Genomic DNA, 24,831 nt, shown 5'->3' on the forward strand with positions numbered 1-24,831 from the left:
GAGAAACCAAAAGCTGTGTGTTCGTAAGAAACAAACCTATTATTAGAGCGTTTTTAACTTTAAACCATTAAATCATAATACTGCTTCCTCCAATGAAAAAGATCCATCTCCTGTTGTCTCTCACATCAAAATCCAACAACAAATTACAAATTAAAGCTGTTTTGTCTTGTAAATGGTGCTTGATCTGTGCAGATTTCTCTCCTGATTCAGACAAGGTGACTTTTTTTACTGAAGGAAGTGTTATTATGGATTATGGACTTTAGTTAAAAACATCTTAATGATGGATTTGTTTCTTACAAACACACAGCTTTTGTCTTCTCAACTCACGTTTGGATCATTAAGATTTTCTATTAGTTTTCATCAGCTGTTTGGACTTTCATTCTGACGGCACCCATTCACATCCATTGGCGAGCAAGTGATGGAATGACACATTTCTCTAAATCTGATGAAGAAAAAAACTCATTCATCTACATCTTGGACGGCCTGAGGGTAATTTTCATTTTTGGGTGAACTATTCCTATCAGTGTAAACAGAGCCTATGATGCATCTGATTTCATTTGCCGCACAATCTCCAGCACTTCGACACGTAATGGCGAGTTAATTAAATTCACAAGCAAACAAACCTGCCATAGCCACATTGGATAGTCTGTTCACACGTCAGCCGCCGAGGGGATTCTGCTGAGGCGACAGACAACTGAGGATCAGATTTCGACTTCATCAAGATCAAATTGAAATTCATTAAACTGCAATCTGGAAGACTAATTGAACTATTAAGAAATAAATAGAAGTCTGGAAGAAACACTGAGGAAAGATTTTGAACACACATTTATTTGTCGCCAGGGGCCCTTGATGCCAGCGGTGTGATTTACTCAGCGCTCTGCCATCAGAGGTTTTGTTTGGTTGTTAACTTTAGTGTTCGTAAAACTGATACGAGCTGCAAAGGCTTTGGGCTTCACCGGAGAACTGACTTTAAACTCTTGAGTCAATAAACATTTATTCAAATCTAACTCTACAGAGGAACTTTCTGATTCACAGCTCAATATCATGCCTCAGTTGAAGGCGTTGACTTTTTTGGGGGATGAATTACACATTCTGTTATGAATAATGTCCAGGCTACATATTTACAAATGATATTTTTGTATACAAAATTAAGCCTACTTTAGAAAATGTGTGCTTTGACAAATTTTACACCCCCCAAAATTCCTATTTTGTGTAATGCATTTTTAAAATTTTAATCAACATTAATTAAAGGCAGTATAGACATAGCATGTTGTATAAATACTTGCATTTGCAAAATACCAGAATTCTGAGTACAATTCTAAATGTAGAGTACAATTTTATATAATGCTAGATTTGTTTAATTATAGTAATGATATTTTGCATTATGATAATGAGAATTGCTTTGAGAATTGGCAGGTAAAATATGAAATGAAAATTGTCATAATAAGTGTCATTGCAGCCCTGGCAAAAAAAATAAATAAAAAAAATTAAAATAAATAAATAAATAAATAAAATAAAATAAAATAAAAAGCCATGGTCAAATAAATAATATTATTTACAAAAAACAGGTCTTGAGAAAGAATTGGCAGGTAAAATATAAAATTGAAATTGTTAAAAGGGCCATTTTAGCCCTGGTCAAAAATTAAATAAATAAATAAGTATAATAAAATACAATGTCTCAAACGTTAAAAAAAAAAAAAAAAAAAAAAAAAAAATTATATATATATATATATATATATATATATATATATATATATATATATATTTTTTTTTTAATATAATTTCATTTCAGTTGTAGTTATTTTAGTACATCTTAAGTTAAACTAAATGAAAATAAACTAGCTGAAATAAAGTAATTAAGTAATTATAAAAAAAGGCCTTGAGAATTGGCAGGTAAAATGCGAAATTAAAATTGTTACAATAAGTGTAATTTCAGCCATGGTCAAAAAAAAAAAACAAATAGAAAAATAAAATAACATAAATAAAAAATCAAATAAAATTATATAAAAAAAACAGGCCTTGAGAACTGGCATATAAAATACAAAATAAAAATTGTAATTTCAACAAATAAAATAAAATAAAATAAAACTTAAAAAATCAGGCCTTAAGAATTGGCGGGAAAAATACGAAATGAAAATAATGTAATTTTAGCATTATTTTATTTTCTGTTTTTATTTCTATTTTATTGACCCTGTTCAATTCAATAAAATAAAATAATTGATTTGATTGATTTTAATGAATTGAAAGCAAATAGAAATGAAAAACTGATCATACCTGAAGTAACATAAGCAGTGGCAGATAGACTGAGAAAGCGTGTTAGAAAATCAATATCAGTCTCAGATTTCCCAATCGGTGCACTGATAATACCAAAGGTCTACTCTGCCGAACAGAAACTGTGACCACAAAGTCATTAAAAAACACAAAATGACATCCTCTCATTTAGCTTTGCAAACTGCATAAAGGTCATCTCCAGATGCAGGAGCTGTATTGAGGGAAACCCCATCAGTTTGTGCCGTCTCTCTCCTCAGATGACGCCCAGGAGAGACTCTCAGTGAGGAAGTCTCCATTCAAGAGCTCAAAGAACACGCTAATTATCCGCCCTCTTATTTTGCCTCTTCAAAGGATGCGTATCTTCCCGTGGAAGATCATTTGCGCTCTATGGTTAGATAAGCAATAATGTCAAATGCTCATTCAGAATCAAATCTCTGAAAATGTCAACCGTGTCCATGCAGAAACGCGACTGACGTCTGAGTGAATGAACATCAAAAGCATGGAATATTCCAGATTAATTGGTCCTTTGCTAAGCTCCGCCCCCTCAGTTACTGTTAATCATTCAGACATGATGAATGGGACGTCCCATAGGAGCGAGATGAAGATTTTATTGGTTTTCACTACAGATACTGGGAAGTTAGAGAGTTACATGGCTAAAAAAAGTGAAATAGTGAATTATAATGGAGACAAATGCTTTTATAGCTAAAAAGAGAAAAGCTTCTTTTGAAAGTTATAGTGATTTAGTGTTTACTAAAGATTAGATTGTTTACTAAAACTATTCAAAAACTATCGTGGGTATTTGAAATAAAGCTGAAATAAAATGCAAATATTAACAATTACAAAAATTTTGATTATTTATTTAGAGATGTTAAAAATGAACTGAAACATGTAAGTATAAGCTGAAGTACTAAACATAATGAAAAATAAATAAGTAAAGATATATATTAAAAAAAACGAATGAAAATGACAAAAAGACATTAAAATATCTAAAACTTTAACTTAAATTATAATTCATTAATTAATCAATATCATAGTATCCATTACATTAAAATAACAAGACAAAAGAGACAATAGACAAAAGTACATAATAAAACATTAAAAAACAAAACAAAACAAAGATAAAAGCTAAACTAATGAAAATGACTAAAGGACATATTAAAATGTCTAAAACCTGAACTAAAATTATAATAAATAAATAAATAAATAAATAATGAATTAAAATATTCAACAGTAATAAATGGCATAATAGAATATAAATAACACTAAAATAACAAAACCTAAAGAAAATAGAAAAAGCACATAAAACAGAAAAAGAAAACTATACATTTTATAAATATAAAAAAATAATAAATTACTGATTAATCAACAGCATAATAGTATTTATTATACTAATATTAGAAGACAAAGGAAACAATAGACAAAAGTACATAAAAAAGATAAAAGCTAAACAAATGAAAATGACAAAAGGACTAATAACAATAATATTAATAAGGACGAATAAAATGTCTAAAACTTAAATTACAAAAAAGTAAATTATACATATATAAATAAATTAAAAAAACCAAATAAATAAAATGGCACATACAATCACTAAAACTTACACTAAAATGATAATGAAAACTAATAAAAAAGGTAAAAGATTTATGTATATATTTATATTTATTTTTTTATAATAAAAATAAAAATTAAAAATATTTAATAAAAATATTTAACATTTTATATTAGTATTAACACTTTGGGGGAGATAATTTCTGTAAAAGTCCCAATTTAAAATACCCAAATTGTGTGCTATTCTTAACTGAATTCAAATTTTAATTGAAATGGAATTGGGTAGCAAACAGGATACAGAATTTAATTTTAAAAGTTTAAACATTCACCCATATGAGATTCCTTTATATATCTCATCATATTTAATAAATGAACGTTTATGTTCCAGAGCTGAAGAACTCTACATTTCTAAGAAAGCATAACCTGATGAATTTCTCTGAATTACAATTCAGTGAATGAATGTTCCTGTCATTCAAAGTCCAACCGGCCAATTCAAATTCCTACGAATTGAAAGCAAGCCGATTCTTCGAATCTAATTTTGGATGACAGGACCAGTGAGGTGATGAGGAGCTCTGAGAGCAAACGGAGCTTTATTTGCTCTGAATCAAACAGGGCTTCCATAGCAACAAGCTCCTGCTGTAGAAGAGAAGAGAAGAAAGAGGAGGAAGCGGAGCATGATGCAGACAATGACAGAATCCATCCACTGCCTGTAGGACTTCATTAATGCGTCTCCATTTGTTCTGCTGTGCTGGGTTTGATCGGGAGACCAGCGGAGAGAAAGAGGGCTCTCATGTCTGCTGTGTTCACCGCACACAACATCTTAGACAATCAAAGAGATCTGAAGAAAGATGCTTTATAGAAACACTCAGCACAACAGAGGATGCTGGGCACTTCTGATGCAACACACCCTGAAAACATTCAGCTCAAATGAGCGATGGGAATTGGCAAGCAGGTTTATGATGTTTATATAGTAGACAGCAGAATATTTAAACACGAAGAGACTTTCTGACTGATATTAATCTGAATCAAATGATTCACAAACCTGCACTGAAGTCCCGTTCTGAATCAAACGATTCAAATGATTCTATTCACCGGTGGTAGAAAAGATTCTCGCTGATGGCACACTTGCAGATATGCAGTTTCTGTCGACTGTCTCGTAAAACCCGAAGTGTCTCCACACTTCAGAGTGGAAACTAGCGGTCTTTGATTTGTTTTTCGTTATTTTCCGCCATTTTTCTCGCTTGTCTTTTTTCTGTGCTTTTTCTCTGTCATTGTTAGTTAACTTTTGTTCTTCACTGGCCGCTGCTTCCGCCTCTTTACCCCTATTTACTCGAACAACGCCCCCCGCAAACAGAATGGTAGATATTGGGTAGTGACAGTGACACTGACAACGGGTAAATTAATAATTTCGTGTTGTAATAAAATATCGATATTGGCCGTTGGTGTATCGATTATTTATTGCGACAGAGCACAACAATATATTGCAATATCGATTTTTTTCCCCACCCCTAATTGAGGCCTAATCTGAATCAAATGATTCATAAACCCGCACCTTAGTTCTAATCTGAATCAAATGATTCGCAAACCTACACAGAAGTCCCAATCCGAATCAAAAGATTTGCGAACCCACTCTAAAGTTTCGATCTAAATCAAATAGTTCCATAGTCATGATCTGAATAATGAATCACGAACCATAATTTTAGCGTGGCTCATGAATCATTCAATTCACAAAATGATTCGCAAACCCACTCTGGATCAAAAGATTCACAAACTCGCTCCAAAGTTCTGACCTAAATCAAAGGATTTGCAATACACATTCTAAATTCCCAATCTAAATCAAATGATTTGCAAACCTACACTGAAGTCCCAATCTGAATCAAATGATTTATGAATCCACACTGGAGTCCCAATCTGAATCAAATGATTTGCAAACCCACACTGAAGTCCCGTTCTGAATTAAATGATTCACGAACCCGCACCGAAGTCCCGTTTTGAATCAAACAATTTGCAAACCTACACTGAAGTCCCAATCTGAATCAAATGATTTGTGAACTTGCACCGAAGTCTCAATCTGAATTAAATGATTCATGAGCCTACACTGAAGTCTCAATCTGAATCAAATGATTCATAAAACCTACACCGAAGTCCCGATCTGAATCAAATTTTTCACAAACCTACACGAAAGTCCTGATCTGAATCAAATGGTTCACAAACTTGCACCGAAATCACAATCTGAATCAAATGGTTCACAAACTTGCACCGAAGTTCCAATCTGAATCAAATGATTTGTGAACGCACACTGAAGTCCCAAGCTGAATCTAATGATTTGTGAAACCACACTGAAGTCCCGTTTTGAATCAAATGGTTCACAAACCCAATCCGAAGTCCTGTTCTGAATCAAATGATTCACAAACTGAATCAACTGATTTGCGAACCCACACTGAAGTCTTAATCTGAATCAAATGATTTGCAAACCCACACTGAAGTCCTGTTCTGAATCAAATGATTCACAAACCCGCACCAAAGTCCCATTTTGGATCAAATTATTCATGAACCCTGAATCAAATGATTTGTGAACCTGCACTGGTCTCAATCTGAATCAAATGATTTGTGAACCCGCACTGAAGTCTCAATCTGAATCAAAAGTTCAAAGTTCAATACGCACTCTGAAGTCCTAATCAAAACAAATGATTTGTTAAATCAAATCAAACAATTAAAGATAGGTGTGAATAAAATCATTCATACTTCGAAAAAGTGAATCATTTACTTAACTGATTCAAAGTTTCGAAAAGCTCAGTTTCACCCATCACTACACATGCTTTTTAAAATCATTACAAGCGATGTTGAAATTCAAAAATTAATGAATTCACTATATTTTAAATAGTTTGAGAACTGTAGTTCAGTTGGTGACAGTTCAATAGGAAATCAATTGAAAACACTGAAGTGAATGTTCAATTTAGCAGTACACATTGCAATAAATATTTGAGAAAATTATTGTTATAGCAGTTGTATCATAACTTAATAGGAACATTAGCAAAACGCTCTTAGCACATTTTGTGTCAGTCTGGTAAGCGCACCTGAAACACAGGTTGTTTTTGCAGTCGTAACACTTTCAGGTGTGAATGGAAGTGTTGAGTCACCTCGAAAAAAGTGCCAGTCACGTTAATGAGCTGAAGAAGCAGAGCCAATCAGCTCTGCCATGGGCCACCATCAAATTCACTAACAAGCCAATGCATTTCTGTGTGCCTGAGAATCTGAAAGACTGAATAGGACAATCAAATCAGAGTCTGTAATATGAAAATGCTTCTTGGAGAGCAGAAATTGACTTCAATTACCCTTTTTTTGCGAGCGGCACCAAACTTGCACCAAAGTCCCGATCTGAATCAAATGGTTCACAAACCTGCACCAAAGTTCCAATCTGAATCAAATGATTCACAAACCCACACCAAAGTTCTAATCTGAAACAAATGATTCACAAACCCGCACTGAAGTCTTAATCTGAATCAAATGATTCACAAACCCGCACCAATGTTCCAATCTGAATCAAATGGTTCATAAACTTGCACCAAAGTTCCAATCTGAATCAAATGGTTCATAAACTTGCACCAAAGTTCCAATCTGAATCAAATGATTCACAAACCCGCACCAAAGTTCCAATCTGAATCAAATGATTCACAAACCCGCACCAATGTTCCAATCTGAATCAAATGATTCACAAACCCGCACCAATGTTCCAATCTTAATCAAATGATTCAACAACCCACACCAAAGTTCCAATCTGAATCAAATGATTCACAAACCCGCACCAATGTTCCAATCTGAATCAAATGATTCACAAACCCGCACCAATGTTCCAATCTGAATCAAATGATTCAACAACCCACACCAAAGTTCCAATCTGAATCAAATGATTCACAAACCCGCACCAATGTTCCAATCTGAATCAAATGATTCACAAACCCGCACCAATGTTCCAATCTGAATCAAATGATTCACAAACCCGCACCAATGTTCCAATCTGAATCAAATGATTCACAAACCCGCACCAAAGTTCCAATCTGAATCAAATGATTCACAAACCCGCACCAATGTTCCAATCTGAATCAAATGATTCAACAACCCACACCAGAGTTCCATTCTGAATCAAATGATTCACAAACCCGCACCAAAGTTCCAATCTGAATCAAAAGATTCATGAACACTCAATGAAGTCCCAATCTGAATCAAAAGATTCATGAACACTCAATGAAGTCCCAATCTGAATCAAATGATTCACAAACCCGCACCAAAGTTCCAATCTGAATCAAATGATTCACAAACCCACACCAAAGTTACAATCTGAATCAAATGATTTCCAAATCTGCACCAAAGTTCCAATCTGAATCAAATGATTCACAAACCCGCACTGAAGTCTTAATCTGAATCAAATGATTCACAAACCCGCACCAAAGTTCCAATCTGAATCAAATGATTCACAAACCCACACCAGTTACAATCTGAATCAAATGATTCACAAACCCGCACTGAAGTCTTAATCTGAATCAAAAGATTCATAAACCCACACCAAAGTTCCAATCTGAACCAAATGATTCACAAACCCGCACCAAAGTTCCAATCTGAATCAAATGATTTCCAAATCTGCACCAAAGTTCCAATCTGAATCAAATGATTTCCAAATCTGCACCAAAGTTCCAATCTGAATCAAATGATTCACAAACCCGCACTGAAGTCTTAATCTGAATCAAATGATTCACAAACTCGCACCAAAGTCCTGATTTGAATCAAATGATTCATGAACACACATTGAAGTCCCAATCTGAATCAAATGGTTCATAAACTTGCACCAAAGTTCCAATCTGAATCAAATGATTCACAAACCCTCACTGAAGTCTTAATCTGAATCAAATGATTCATAAACCCACACCAAAGCCCTGATTTGAATCAAATGATTCATGAAAACACACTGAAGTCCCAATCTGAATCAAATGGTTCATAAACTTGCACCAAAGTTCCAATCTGAATCAAATGATTTGTGAAACCATAACGAAGTCCCGTTTTGAATCAAATGGTTCACAAACCTGAAATGAACGCATTTACTATATCTAAAATAGTTGGACCACTGCAGTTCAATTGGTGACAGTTTAATAGGAAATCAATTGAAAACAGTTCAATTCATCAGTATATAATGTAAAAATAATTGTATATTTTATTTTTAATCATTGTTAGATCTGTTGTATCATAACTTAATAGGAACATTAGCAAAACACTCTTAACACATTTTGTGTCAGCCTGGTAAGCGCACATGAAACAGGTTGTTTTTGCACTCTCAGGTGTGAATGGAAGTGTTGAGTCACCTCGAAAAAAGTGCCAGTCATGTTAATGAGCCGCAGGAGCAGAGCCAATCAGCTCTGCCATGGGCCACCATCAAATTCACCAACAAGCCAATGCATTTCTGTGTGCCTGAGAATCTGAAAGACTGAATAGGGCAATCAAATCAGAGATGGTAATGAGAAAATGCTTCTTGGAGAGCAGAAATTCCCTCCAATTACCCTTTATGTTGAGACTGCGATTGGCTGATTTGAGGCGAGCGGCGGTGAATCACATCAGCAGCACAGAATGGAACTAATCAGATTACCGTCCCGCAGTATAAACACGGACATTAGGATTCTGCTCTGTTTGCGTTTGGCCCGAACCCCTCTCCCAAAAAAAACCAAGAGTCATTCCCCAGAATAAATTCACTTTCAAACCTCAAGATAAATGCTCTCGACACCGTCCTGGCCGCTCGGCCTCGTGCTAAAGCTAGGATTAACTCGCGATTGCTCATTCCAGCCCACGCGGGTGTGAAATATGCAGAGTCATTCTGCTCACGGATGCCGGCTATTTGGAAGACAAATCTCGGCGTCATTCTACAAGATCCGTGCTGCATCACATTTGACTGGCTGGATCTGGAAAGTCATTCTTTCTTCCTCTCGTCTGACCCCATCAAAACCCTCAATCTCGCTCGCCTTCGCCTCGCAATGTCCGATATTCCCGCCGCACAGATCCATCAAACATCTGACTACATCATTGGATGGCAGACTGAGTCACACACACACACACACACACACACACACACACACACACACACACACACACATGTTGGGTTTACATGTTTTATGGGGACATTCCATAGGCGTAATGGTTTTCATACTGTACAAACCGTACTTTCTATGGCCCTACACCTACCCTACACCTAAACCTAGCCCTCACAGGAGATTGTGCACACTTTTACTTCCTCAAAAAAACTCATTGTGCATGATTTATAAGCCTGTTTCCTCATGGGGACCTAAGAAATGTCCCCACAAGATCAAAATCTACTGGTATTCCTATCCTTGTGGGGACATTTGGTCCCCACAACGTGATGAATACCAGGTACACACACACACACACACACTTATATATACATAATCACACACAGGGGCGCCGCTAAGGGGGGAAAGTTAGGACAATTTTAAGGGCCCATGCCCTGTAGGGGCCCTCAGAGATCTGCTTTTGTGTGGTAGGGGGGGGCCCAACCTCATATTTTGTCATAGGGCCCAAAATAGCGAGCGGCGCCCCTGTATATACATACATACATACATACATATATATATATATATATATATATACACACACACACACACACACACACACACATATTTATGAGCTACAAACATCTCAGGGAAGCAGAAGCACTTAAGTGTCTGATTAGTATCAGCGGAGGAGAGGAGGAAGAAACAGGAGAAGTGCTGAGATGTGAATTTCTGATGGGTTTCTCCAGCATGAGTGAAAGGCGAAGTAAATAAAGCACTTTCAGACTTTTTAAACATCATAAACAACACATCAGTTTAACAGATAAGCTGTTTGAAAATTGCATTTCAGACAAAGTTTGGAAAAGTAGTTTAAAAAAATCTGCACTACAGTAAATTAATGAATGAATGAATAAATTAACTAATTTAAATGTAGTTACACTATGTCTAAAATGACTTAATATACTAAATACTTTTTAAAGTAGTAGATGTATGCACTAAAATAATAATTAAATTAAAAATAATAATTAAATGCACTAAAATAATAATTAAATTCAGAAAATATGGTCAACATTTTCAAAACACACTAAATAATATTTAAAATATAAAATCCAATGTAATTAGTTCAAATATTTTCCTCCATATTGAACAAATAAAGAAACAAATACATTTGCACAATATTCTGTCAAAATGTACTAAACTTGCAAAAAAATCTGAATCATATTTGAATCAGTTCAATTTTTCTCCATAAAGACAGAGAAGCAAACAAATAAATACACAATATTATGTCAAAACATTTACCAAACACACTAAATAATATTTGAATAAAAGAAGTAATTAATTCAAATATTTTCCTCTGTAAAGATTTACTAAATTACTAAATGTGCACAATATTCTGTCAGAATTCAGATATATATCATCTCCTGGCGTCTCATTAAACTTGAAACTGACACTAGGAGGCGCTAACACCTGTTTAGTTGGTCAAACGCTCACGGTTACGGCCCGATGCCCATCGGACTGATTGGCCTGGCTGAACTATCGGCCTCCAACTCTAAACTTTTGATTTGTCGACTGTAAGTCTCTTCCACACTGATACAGACGCATCGGCTGCCATCTTCTGCTTCGATTAGAGACTCTCTGGCGTGGTTCCCCAGTCATGGAGCATGACGGTCGTGCACCAAAGTGCTCTGCTCTCCATCAGTGAGCAAATTGTCAGCTAAAGAGCGAAGACTGCGGCAAGAGATTGATTGAAAGCTGCGGGAGTGACGGAGGAGGCTGACTCTCTATGACAAAGTGTGCAGAGTAAATCTACACCGCGAGTCTTCATGACAAACTCGCCATCAAACACCTCATCAGACGCTTTACTGCTACACCACCGGACTCTGAACTCTTGATAGAGAGACCGAGAGAGAGAGATTGTTGCTGATCCTGCAGGACGTTCATCACAGTCCTGCCATAGCGATCTAATTACTGCACAACTGTGTGTGTGTACAATTCTGAACAGGAAGAGGAATTGACACACTTTTATAAACACTCAGAAGAACCAATCAGAAGGCATCATTTACATGCATCACTGACACAGCATTCAAAACAGCACTGGTGCCGTTAATGAACTGCCAAAAGAGCTTCAGGAAAGATCCGAGCAGTTTTCTGCCTTGCATCAGAATGCAATAAGAGCGTTCTGCTTGAGCAATGACAGCAGCTCAAACACGCCAATGACACATTTAACAAGCCATTTTACACTGTCACAAATCTCAATATCAAGAGTTGGAAAAGTCACACTACTAGTTATCAAAGTAGAAAAGTTCAAGTGGTACAACCCAGCTATTTTTATAATGCACAACTATTAGGGCTTTATCTAAAATAAAATAAAAATGTTTACAAACATTATGCATAAGCAACAGCTTAGCAACTTCCACAACACCCTACTATCCTAGCAACCCCCTAGCAACCTTTCAGAACCTTAAAGCATCCACTTAGTGATTGCCTAGCAACTACACACAACATCCTATTATCCTAGCAACACCCTAGAAACCATTCAGAACCTCTAAGCAACCACTTAGAAACAGCCTAGCAAATTCCACATCATCAAATTATCCTAGCAACACCCTAGCAACCGTTCAGAGCCTCTAAGCAACCACTTAGCAACAGCCTAGAAACTACCTCAACATCCTATTATCCTAGCAACACCCTAGCAACCATTCAGAACCTCTAAGCAACCACTTAGCAACAGCCTAGCAACTTCCACAACATCAAATTATCCTAGCAACACCCTAGCAACCATTCAGAACATCTAAGTTACCACTTAGCAACAGCCTAACAACTACCCACAACATCCTAATATCTTAGCAACTATTCAGCACCTCTAAGCAACCATTTAGCAACAACCTACCAACTGCCTCAACATTATGTCTTCCTAGCAACACCCTAGCAACCGTTCAGAACCTCTAAGAAACCGCTTAGCAACAGCCTAGAAACTACCTCAACATTCTATCATCTTAACAAAACCCTAACAACCATTCAGAAGCTATAAGCAACCACTTAGAAACAGCCTAGCAAATTCCACAATGTCAAATTATCCTAGCAACACTTTAGCAACCATTCAGAACATCTAAGTTACCACTTGGCAACAGCTTAACAACTACCCACAGCATCATAGCATCTTAGCAACTATTCAGCACCTCTAAGCATCCACCACATCAGCCTAGCAACTACCACAACATCATATTATCCTAGCAACACTCTAACAACCAATCAGAACTTCTAAGCAACAGCATAGCAACTACACTGTAAACAAAATCTGTAGAAATTACAGTATTACTGGCAGCTGGTTGCCAGTAACTTACTGTAGATTTTAATTTATGCTATTTACTGGCAACAGTTTGTTCAAAGTTAATTGAACATTAAACATTAACAAGTCTTTATCTTTACAGAATAAAACTAAAATAACAGCCTCATGCAAAGCATTCTGGGAACCAAAATCTGAAGGAAAAAAACAGAAAAAGGTTGATGAAGGTTTCTGGTTCCCAGAATGCTTTGCAGTAGGTTGTTATTTTATAGTTTTATTCTGTAAAGACAAAGACTTGTTAATGTTTAATGTTCATTTAACTTTGAACAAACTGTTGCCAGTAAATAACATAAATTAAAAATCTACAGTAAGTTACTGGCAACCAGCTGCAGAACTACAGCAAATTTTTTACAGTGTACCACAACATCATATTATCCTAGCAACAACCTATCAACTATTCAGAACCTCTAAGCAACCACGTAGCAACAGCCTAGCAACTACTACAACATTGTATTGTCCTAGCAATACTCTAGCAACCATTCAGAACCTTAAAGCAACTACTTAGAGTTTGCCTAACAACTACCAACAACATCATATTATCCTAGCAACCATTTGGAACCTCTAAGCAATACCCCAGCAACCATTCAGAACACCTAAGTAACAGCCTAGCAACAGTATCATAACAACACTCTAGCAACCATTCAGAATATGGCCTAGCAACTACCCATAACATTCTAATATCTTAGAAATGCCATAGCAACCATTTAGAACACATAAGCAATCCCTTAACAACAGCCTAGCAACTGCCCACAACATACTTGTATCCTAGCAACCATTTAGAGCATGTAAGCAATGGCAAAACAACCACCCACAACCTCCTAGTATCCTAGCAACACCCTAGGAACCATAATTAGTACACATAAGCAATGGCATAGCAACCACCCACAACATCCTTGTACCCTAGCAACACCCTAGCAACCATTTAGAACACATAAGCAATGGCAAAGCAACCACCCACAACATCCTTGTATCCTAGCAACACCCTAGCAACCATTTAGAACACATAAGCAATGGCAAAGCAACCACCCACATCATCCTAGTATGCTAGCAACTATTTAGAACACTTAAGCAATTGTATACTAACTACCCACATCATCCCAGTATGCTAGCAAGACCATAGCAACCATTCAGAACACATAAGCAATGGCATAGCAACTACCCACAAAATCCTAGTAACCTATAGCAACTATTTAGTTATTCTAAGCAACAACTTAGCAACATCTTTGCATCACAACTGTAAGTTTTGCAGACGCGCCAGTTGTAATCTAATTTCATCTACTTTAGTTAGTACACTGCAATTCTTAGTTTGCCCTCAGAGCTGTCCATCAGTGAGTGAATGCTCATTCTACATTACTTTAGATGTCTAATATCACAGGACAATTCGTTAAAGAAGAAACCTCTCCAGCTCATCTATTAAGTCCTGAAAGCACTCTGAAAGAACTAGTCAGGTCAACACAAAGCCACAACAGAGGCCTTTCATCCACTCACGAATGTTTGATTTGGACCAAAACTGTCTCAATTCCCTGGACTGGATGTTGGTTAAAAGAAACAATTGATTCCAGGGCAGCTCCAGATCAATAGAAAGGCTTTTACACAAGTGCTTCAGACAGCATGAGATTCACAGCTAATTCAGAGCTACTAATCCACAAAAGAACAACCCAACTGTGTTGACTCACCGAGTTCAGCTCCAGGTTGTTTTGGACCCACTCCTTGGCTTCCTCATACTCCTCCATCAGACCCATGATGTACAGCGTATCCAGAGAATCCACGATAGAAGCTCCTCTGAGTCCACCTGCAAACACAACACACAATACATGTTTACATTTTAAGAAATACTGAAATACATAGCAGTTCTAAACTGGTTAGTTTCACACAGCAGATTTTACTTTGGATGTCCCAATAAAGCAATAAAGCACTAGCTGTTTATCAAACAAAAGTAAACAAGAATATCCTTACAAGCAGACATTGTCTTTTGAAATGCCACATGAAAAACATGAGAATAAGTCAGAAGTGCAATCCTGAAAAATAGTTGCAATTCTGAGAAAATAAAATCAGAATTATAATATAAACTTGCAATTGTGAGGAAAAAAGTTTATATCATGCAATTATGAGAAAATAAAATCAGTTTACGTCTAGCAATTGGGAAAAAAAAGTCTGAATTGTGAGATAAAAAGTCACGATTACTTTTCTTTTTTTTAATCAGTGGTGGAAATGGACTTCGGTATGAAAACATGCAGCAAACATTAGATTTGTATTAGTATTAGTCATATTGTTAGTGTTGGTTTGGGATTAAATTACATTAAACTAGATCAAATCATAGCTTTTTGTTTTCACTTTTGTTGCATGTGAGATTCACTGGCTGAATCTAAAATAGAATTTTTGGCATATTATACTATTTCTGGCATATCTTTATATAGCAGAACTAGTAAGATTAATCTGCTAGCATGCTATTTTAAATTAAACAAGTAAATCTCTAGTTTCAAAGGTAAATCTCTTAGAAAAAGTTCACCAAAAATCTCAAGATAATAGGTAAAATGTCCACTAATATTGGATGATAAAAAGCTGATAAATATATACTTTGTTTAAAAAAAGAAATCAAATGAAAAATTTAATTAAATTAAATAATTATATTCAATAATCAATTTAAATTAAATAATTATTAAATTAAATTAACACAAAAAGAAAAAAAAGAACATTAAAACACTAAAAACTAAATTTAAGTACATTTCAGGAATTATAAAAAAAGCAGAGATTCCTAAACTTTTTTGTGCATCTTAGATTCTAGATTGATATTTCAATAATTTTACATCATTCATGGGTCTATAGTCAGTAAATCAATAAAATGTTCCAGGTTTTATACTGTTTTATTTAGCTTTTTCATGTTAAAATGATTTGAACCCATTCCAACAATGACTGTATGATTTTGAGATGCATCTTTTCACACTGAGGATAACTGAGAGACTCATATGCAACTTCAGAGGCTACAGAAGATGTTTCCCAGAAGACAAAATAAGTTAAATTTACCCTGATCTTCAAATTCCCCCTGGCTTTTAATGCATGGTGTTTCCTTCTGGAGCATCAGTGAGCATTTGAAACCTTCTCTAATAGTTGCAAATGAGTCCCTTAGCTGTCCTCAATGTGAAAAGATGGATCTCAAAATCATACAGTCATTGTCGGAAAAGGTTCAAATACACAAAAAGCTGAAGGAATTTTATGTGAAATATCGTATTCAAGTCAGTACTAAATAAACAATAACATGCATTTATGCATGCATGCTCTTATTTTGGTCAAATAATTAACATTTTAATGATTCTAAAAGCAGGAATAAACTGTATTGTGCATTCACATTTATGCATTTGACAGACATGTTTCAGTTCATGCATTCCCTGGGACTCGAACCCATGGCCTGGTGTTGCAAGCTTTACTCTAGCTAGAACCTAAACAAAAGTGTCCGTGCACGGGTCTCAAACAGCAAAACTTCCCATCCCTTACTCCCTCGCCTCACACGACGAGCCCCGCGACTCCAGAGCTTTAGCTGCATTTAATTTGAAGTTATTAAATTCACTTCACATCCGTAATGAAAAATATTCAGAGGCTTTCATTTAATTCACTCGACCTTAAATGAGATTGCTCGGGCTTCAACCCCTTTAATGTCGAAAATGTGCACAAAAAAACAAGCTCTTTATTGCTCCGGGAAAGCGCAGGGAGGCAAGTCAGGCCCCTCGGAGCAGATGAAAAGCATATTATATGTAGATACACGACGCTGACAAACAATGAATTATTTCATCCGTCCAATGGGAACAAATGAGGCAATAAAAACAATGTGTTTCAACCTCAAATCATACGCAGCGTGTCGACTCCCATAATCCCAGCCGCTGCACATTTAATGAGCATTTCAATTAGGAGCTTAAGAACTGTGGAAAAGAGATGAAAAACCAACACCCACAGGCCACAGCCTTTCCCATGACCTCCCTAGAAATACTACGAGAGGATTTGAAGAAACTGGGGTGCCAATGAGACGTGGCGTAAAGCGAGCCCTGGGCATCGTGTGCCAGTGTGATAATGTGATGCAACTGTGAGCAATGCTGCATATTACACGCTGCTATCAAGCCATGCCGCACACAAAACACCAGCACAAACCTGCGTGTGCAAAAAAAAAAAAAAAAAAAGGTCGAAAAGTGTGCAATGGTTTTGAGAACTAACAAATAATGCTTCGGGCTCCTGGAGGTAAATGCAGTGTTTCAGATGTTGCGTCAGTTTGGATGCTCATGAAAAACATTTCTGCCGGCACAAACAATGAAGGAAATGTTGTGCGATCAGCCCATAAACCTTGCAGCCTGATCATATCAGAGCATCAATAAGAGCCAGACGAGACGCTTAGAGCCACAGTATGAAAACTAGCATTAAATTCATAGAAACATTTGCGTTGTTTATAAATAATGCATTGAGGTCCTGAGGTGGACGTGTGATCTTTGAGTCACTTCTATTAGCAGGTGTCGGATTATCATTCTTTCAGTTTCATTCAAAGCATGTGTTGTGTTTTACGTTGTGTGTTACGCCAACTGGTGACTAAATCCAAAGCCAATTTTACTTGCAGTTGGCAGATGGCAAGTGCTCATTTTGGACCCTGAGCATGCAACTATGTGTGTAAATGTTGATTTAGTGTAAAATGTTCAACGTAAACAAGCAGAATTATGTGCAAAAGCTATTTTATAAATTAACAGATTAATAAAAATAAAAAAAAGTGAAAATGCATTGGAATTCAGGTACAGCAAAGTTGAAAAAATGTCAAAACGCACTTAAAATATGTATATATTTAATGTAAACAAGCAGAATTATGTGCAAAACCCATTTTATAAATTAACAGATTAATAAAAAAAAATATATATATAATGCATTGGAATTCAGGTACAGCAAAGTTGAAAAAATGTCAAAATGCACTTAAAATATGTATAGATTTAATGTAAACAAGCAGAATTTTGTGCAAAATCTATATTATAAATTAACAGATTAATAAAAAATAAAAAAGTGAAAATGCATTGGAATTCAGGTACAGCAAAGTTGGAAAAAATGTCAAAATGCACTTAAAATATGTATATATTTAATGTAAACAAGAAGAATTATGTGCAAAACCTATTTTATAAATTAACAGATTAATAAAAAAATTGAAAATGCATTGGAATTCAGGTACAGCAAAGTTGAAAAAAAAGTCAAAACGCACTTAAAATATGTATATATTTAATGTAAACAAGCAGAATTATGTGCAAAATCTATTTTATAAATTAACAGATTAATAAAAAATAAAAAAGTGAAAATGCATTGGAATTCAGGTACAGCAAAGTTGAAAAAATGTCAAAACGCACTTAAAATATGTGTAGATTTAATGTAAACAAGCAGAATTATGTGCAAAATCTATTTTATAAATTAACAGATTAATAAAAAAAATAAAAAAAGTGAAAATGCATTGGAATTCAGGTACAGCAAAGTTGAAAAAATGTCAAAACGCACTTAAAATATGTATATATTTAATGTAAACAAGCAGAATTATGTGCAAAACCTATTTTATAAATTAACAGATTAATAAAAAAAAAATTATAATGCATTGGAATTCAGGCACAGCAAAGTTGAAAAAAAAGTCAAAACGCACTTAAAATATGTATATATTTAATGTAAACAAGCAGAATTATGTGCAAAATCTATTTTATAAATTAACAGATTAATAAAAAATAAAAAAGTGAAAATGCATTGGAATTCAGGTACAGCAAAGTTGAAAAAATGTCAAAACGCACTTAAAATATGTGTAGATTTAATGTAAACAAGCAGAATTATGTCAAAAATCTATTTTATAAATTAACAGATTAATAAAAAATAAAAAAAGTGAAAATGCATTGGAATTCAGGTACAGCAAAGTTGAAAAAATGTCAAAACGCACTTAAAATATGTATATATTTAATGTAAACAAGCAGAATTATGTGCAAAACCCATTTTATAAATTAACAGATTAATAAAAAAAAATTATAATGCATTGGAATTCAGGTACAGCAAAGTTGAAAAAATGTCAAAATGCACTTAAAATATGTATAGATTTAATGTAAACTAGCAGAATTTTGTGCAAAACCTATATTATAAATGAACAGATTAATTAAAAAAATGAAAATGCATTGGAATTCAGGTACAGCAAAGGTGAAAAAATGTCAAAAATGCACTTAAAATGTATATATTTAATGTAAGCAAGCAGAATTATGTGCAAAACCTATATTATAAATTAACAGATTAATAAAAAATAAATAAAAATGAAAATGCAATGGAAATCAGGTAGAGCAAAGTTGAAAAAAAGGTCAAAAATGCATTTAAAATGTATATATTTAATGTAAGCAAGCAGAATTATGTGCAAAACTAACAGACTATAAAATACATTAAAATACATTTAATAATTTTTTTACATAGGCCTATACATAGAAACATGCAAAATTAATGTAAAAAAAAAAAAAATTATGAAAGCATATTTAGGCTCATGAAGGCTGCAATTATTTGATCAAAAACATCGTAAAAAACTTAAAATTCTGAAATATTATTCAAATTTCAAATAACTATTTTCAGTGTGAATATTTTGTAAACTGTAATTTATTTCTGTGATCAAACCTGAATTTTCAGCATCATTACTCCAGTCTTTAGTGTCACATTAAACATTTCAGAAATTAAACCTTTTGTAACATTATACATGTCTTTACTGTCACTTTTAATCAATTTAATGCGTCCTTGATTAATAAAAGTATTCATTTATTTTTAATAAATTTTTATAATTAGTAAAATGTATGTACATTTGTGTAATGTTAGGTGTGTCTATGTGGTAAAACTGCAGCTTTAAAGTGTAATTTGTCGAGTAATATGGGACTGTCACTTGGTTTAGGTGTCATTTAGATGAGTTGGAAATTGCTATCATGTATTACAGACCATCTCTGCACATCTTGGCCCCGTGTGAGCGTTTCTAGCGCCTGTAGAGCACACGATCTGCTCTCGATTCTCTCTGCAGTACATCAATCTTCTTTATCAGTTCTAATCACGTCGGACGTCCCGGGAACAGTTCGTCGTTCCTCATTTCCCCTGTGCTCATCGTTCCTTTCTAATCAAGCTTCACGCCCCTCGGAGAGCGCGATCCGTCTTAACCTTTGACCCCGGCTTAATCCCGATACGGTCCGGCTAATGAGGTCACCGGCAGAGGACGTCAAAAGAGATGTGGAGCTGTGATATCCCGGAGTGATTACGGATCCAAGGCGTGTCCCATTTCCTGCTCCTCTTATTAGTAACAGTGTGGCACACGGACGAGTGCCATCAGACGCCTCCGGAGACTCTGCCACGGGCCGGAGACGCTCGCACACATTCGTCACTTTCAGAGCTGGTTGGAGTTTAATCTGAGGCAGAGACGGCGAGTGATGGAATGAGAACGATAGCAGGAGCGCTGAATGTCACGAGCTATCAGATCTTCAATCTCAACACATCTCCACATTTCTGTCTCAATGTGTGACTTCAGCCGGGTTTGGGCCGACAAAGTCAACGTTAACCCTTCCATCAAAGCACATCATGTGTTGAGTGTGGAGATCATGTGCTTTTGGTGTTTAATCATGCAATGCAGTGTCGTTACTGTTATTTAAAACTAAATTTTTTTATATACATTTATTTTTATATACATTTTTTTTAGTCAAATATAAAAAAAAAAAAAAACACAATATATATATATATATATATATATATATATGTGTTTTAGAAATTAAAATGATTCTCAGTGTGTGTGTGTATATGTATATATATATATATATTTATATATATACACACACATACATGATATACACACACACTGAGAATCATTCCTTGCCACAATTCGTATTTAAAAATAAAATTGAAAATAAAAAAAAATAAAAAAATTTTTTTTACAAAAGCCGAACAAAAGTCAAACTTTAAGTTAAAATAAAAATGAAAATATAAAAATAATTCAATCATTGGTTTGTTTGTTTTACCTCTTAAATAAATAACTAATTCTAATTAAATAAGTAAATATGTATGACAATTCCTTATTTTATTTGAATTAATTACTTTATTTATTTTCCCTTAAACAAACAAATAAATAAATATAACAACAACTCCTTGTTTTTTATTTGAATATATTAATTTAATAAAATGTATTTATATTCTCCCAAATAAATAAATAAACATAAAATATATAAATTTATCACAACAAGAAAAATCCTTTATCCTATAAATTTCCAATATTATCAAATAATTTGTAAAGCTAATTTCATACGTAAAATATTTCTAATACTGTATGCTGTATACTGTATTTTATATTTTTTATTTATGTTTATTTATTCATTTAATTGTTTGTTTTACCACAAATTAATTAATTAATTAATTAACTTTAGTAAATATTAAATAACAACATTTACAATATTACTAAAAATGTTTATATTCTATTTATTTATTTGAAATTAGATTAGTCGCATCATTTAAAAAAATTATTTTAGGTCTTTTACAAACAAAACAAAACAAAAAACAAAATAAAATAACAATAAATAAATAAAAATCAATTAATTAATTAATAAAACAAAATAAATGTTAATATTAAAAAATAATAATAATAATAATTATATATATATATATATATTTTTTTTTTTTTTTTTTTTTTTAAATATAATAAAAAAATAATCCTTGTCACCCCTTGGATAAATACTAGTTAGTCAGACTAGTTATTAAGACACAGTGTTAACTTAAAGGCTTAAGCATCTGGCCACTGAACGGGTTTCCTGACATGTCATACAACTCAACCACTTTTTTAACCTGACAATTCAACCCATTCATTTCTGGGCCCAAATGAAAGCCATTCGTTATCAAAAGCACATCAAATGCACCAAAGACCTCCTCAACCATTCCATACGTCTACTGAACGGCTTGCACTCACTCACATGTGTCTGAACACGAGATGAAGAGGCCGTAACGCTCAGGGAACGCTCTTGATTTAGCGGCGCGCTCTGCTCCGTGAGCAATATTTGTGATTTGATGACAAATTACTTTAGAAGGCGGAGGAGAAAGAAAATGATCTTTAATGCAGCGAGCCGCAGGTCCCGGAGGCAGCCGCCGGCGGCGCCGAGGCGCTCAAGCGTGGCAAATTCCTATTGAAAACACAGGCAAAGCAGCGCTGATTGATAGACTCGGATGAGGAGAGAAGCAGATCAATCCATCACAGCTTTCCAGAGAGACGCCGCTCCGCCATCGTATTCATTATGGGCACGAGCCCCAACACCAGCACCTGTGTACTTACTCTATGCAGTGCACACTATGCTCTGTACAGCATACCATCAAGTACAACAGTATGCATTATTCAACCAGACATAATCACTGCAAAGTTGCATTTGAGGGGTGTGTTGATAAAACAAATAGTTATTTTTCATGTTTAATTCAGTTTTGTGTGAAAATATCTTGCTTTTTAGATAAATTAGAGACATAAACACAAGGGCTGTTAATCTGACGCAACAGCATTGCAATGTTATTTTAGTAAGTCAGTTTGGTTTTGTTTTTAGATGTTTTATTTTCATTTTAGTTGCAGTTTTAGCTATTTTGTTGTGTTTTAGTCATTTAAATTAAATATGCTTTGATAGTTTTGTTTTTAGTTTAAGTTTAATTTTAGTTATTTAATTCTTCCACTTAAACTAAACACACGCACACACATATGTATATACACACTTGACTTTAGTTTTTTTGTTTTTAGTCAAATATTAGTTATTTAAAAAAACACTATATATATATATTAAATACATAATATATTTGCATATACATTTTTTTGTTTATTTTAGTTCTTCCATATAAACTGAGAATTTTTTATATGTAGCCTGTATAGGGTTAGGCAGAGAAAAATTGTATAGATTTAGTATTTTTTATTTATTTAAAAAAAAATATTACTTAGTTTATATTTAAATAATTTAAAAAAAATTAATGTAATAATGCAGTTTGTAAAATGTAAAACAATTCAATTTATAATATGAATTAAAAAAAATATTTATTCATGTTATTATTTTTATTTCAGTTTTAGTTTCTGTAATTTTAGTACTTCAACTCAATACTTTAAAATTCAATTGTTTTAAGTTTTTTTAGTATCTATATTCTTACTATGATTAAAAAAAGTATATATATCTTTTCATTTTAGTATTTCAAATTAGTACAAGAACTTAAATTCTTTATTATTATTTAAGTTTATTATTATTTAAGTTTATCGTTTTTCTTTCTCTAGTATCTATATTCTTTTTGATTATATATATGTATATATATATATATATATATATATATATATATATATATATATATATATATATATATATATATTATTTTTAGTTATATTTAGTACTTTAACTCAGTACTTTCACTTCACTTCATTTCTGTCTTTTTATTTAAGTTTTAAGGTTTTTTTATTTCTCTAGTATCTATATTCTATGATTAAAAATAAATATTTTGTTAAAAGATTCTATTGTAGTTTGTCATTTTAGTAGTCAACTCAGTACTATAACTTCAATTCTTTATTTTTTTAAGTTAAAAGTTTTTTTCATTTCTCTAGTATCTATATTCTTTCTATGATTAAAAAATATTTTTTATTCATTTTAATTATTTTTACATTTTAGTTTTAGTAATTTTAGCACTTCAGCTTAGTACTATAACTTCAATCTTTTCAAAGTTAAGTATTTTCTATTTATCTGGTACCTGTAATATTTATCTTCAATATTTTCGTTAATTTTATTTTTATTGCAAATACTGAAAACAATTTAATAGTCACAAAAACAGCACTGAAAGCTAAGTATTGAATATATGATCTTTTTTGTTTTAGTAGACTGAATAAATGTATTACCATTTGTTATTTTTAATATAATCAAGCTATCAAGTTAAATCAGCATCTTAAGTGCTTGTGGGCCAGTGTGCATTTTTGGATTGGAATAATGCATGAAAGTGGAATCACTTGCATGCATTATTCCAATCCAAACATGCACGCTGTATTCCCTCATTTACTTTACGTGTAAATTTGACTTTATATACTGTAGATTAACAAGATGAGAATCGCCTGCCTTTTCAGTTCAGAATGACGGGACTCCTGGGCGGCGTGTTTTATCATCTGATCATTACCGCGAGGGAAACGCATTACCAAACCAGTGTGCTTTGAATCAGACGCTTTCTTCTCAACACAAACGGCTGTCTGTGATTCTGTGCTGTTCTGCTAATCAAACGCTGAGGTCCAGCGCTCGCAGACCCGACCAACGGGCCTAATGATGTCTGCGTCTGACGGCCTGATAGCTGCTGCGCTTCGGGACAGAAGCTGAGAGATCAAGAGACATTAGAGCCGGAGTCAAAACAAATGCAGTCCATTATGGGGAAAAGCAGACTGAGAAAACAGAGACTGAGATCTTCTTCTTAGCAACGGCATTGATTTATGCCGTCTGAGGTCTTGACAGTGAGACACACACACACCATAGATCAACTTCCTACTAGTTGTGCAATACAATTCCACTTGGAGGAAGATGGAAAAGTGTGAAAAAATGAGAAATGGAGGTGTCTGATGTCTACTAACATTTCAATATTCAA

General features: G+C 34.0%; 1 protein-coding gene across 1 annotated transcript in view; it reads right to left on the bottom strand.

Annotated features, from left to right (window-relative positions):
- Nucleotides 1-24,831, bottom strand: part of LOC141342476 (mannosyl-oligosaccharide 1,2-alpha-mannosidase IA) — a 308,562-nt gene that overhangs the window by 82,892 nt on the left and 200,839 nt on the right. The window contains exon 3 of the mRNA XM_073846931.1: nucleotides 14,892-15,007. Coding sequence (XP_073703032.1) covers nucleotides 14,892-15,007 — 116 coding nt within the window. The remainder of the gene's footprint in view (nucleotides 1-14,891; nucleotides 15,008-24,831) is intronic.

The sequence above is a fragment of the Garra rufa genome, chromosome 9 (assembly GCF_049309525.1).
Source record: "Garra rufa chromosome 9, GarRuf1.0, whole genome shotgun sequence".
In the NCBI taxonomy this organism is placed as follows: Eukaryota; Metazoa; Chordata; class Actinopteri; order Cypriniformes; family Cyprinidae; genus Garra; species Garra rufa.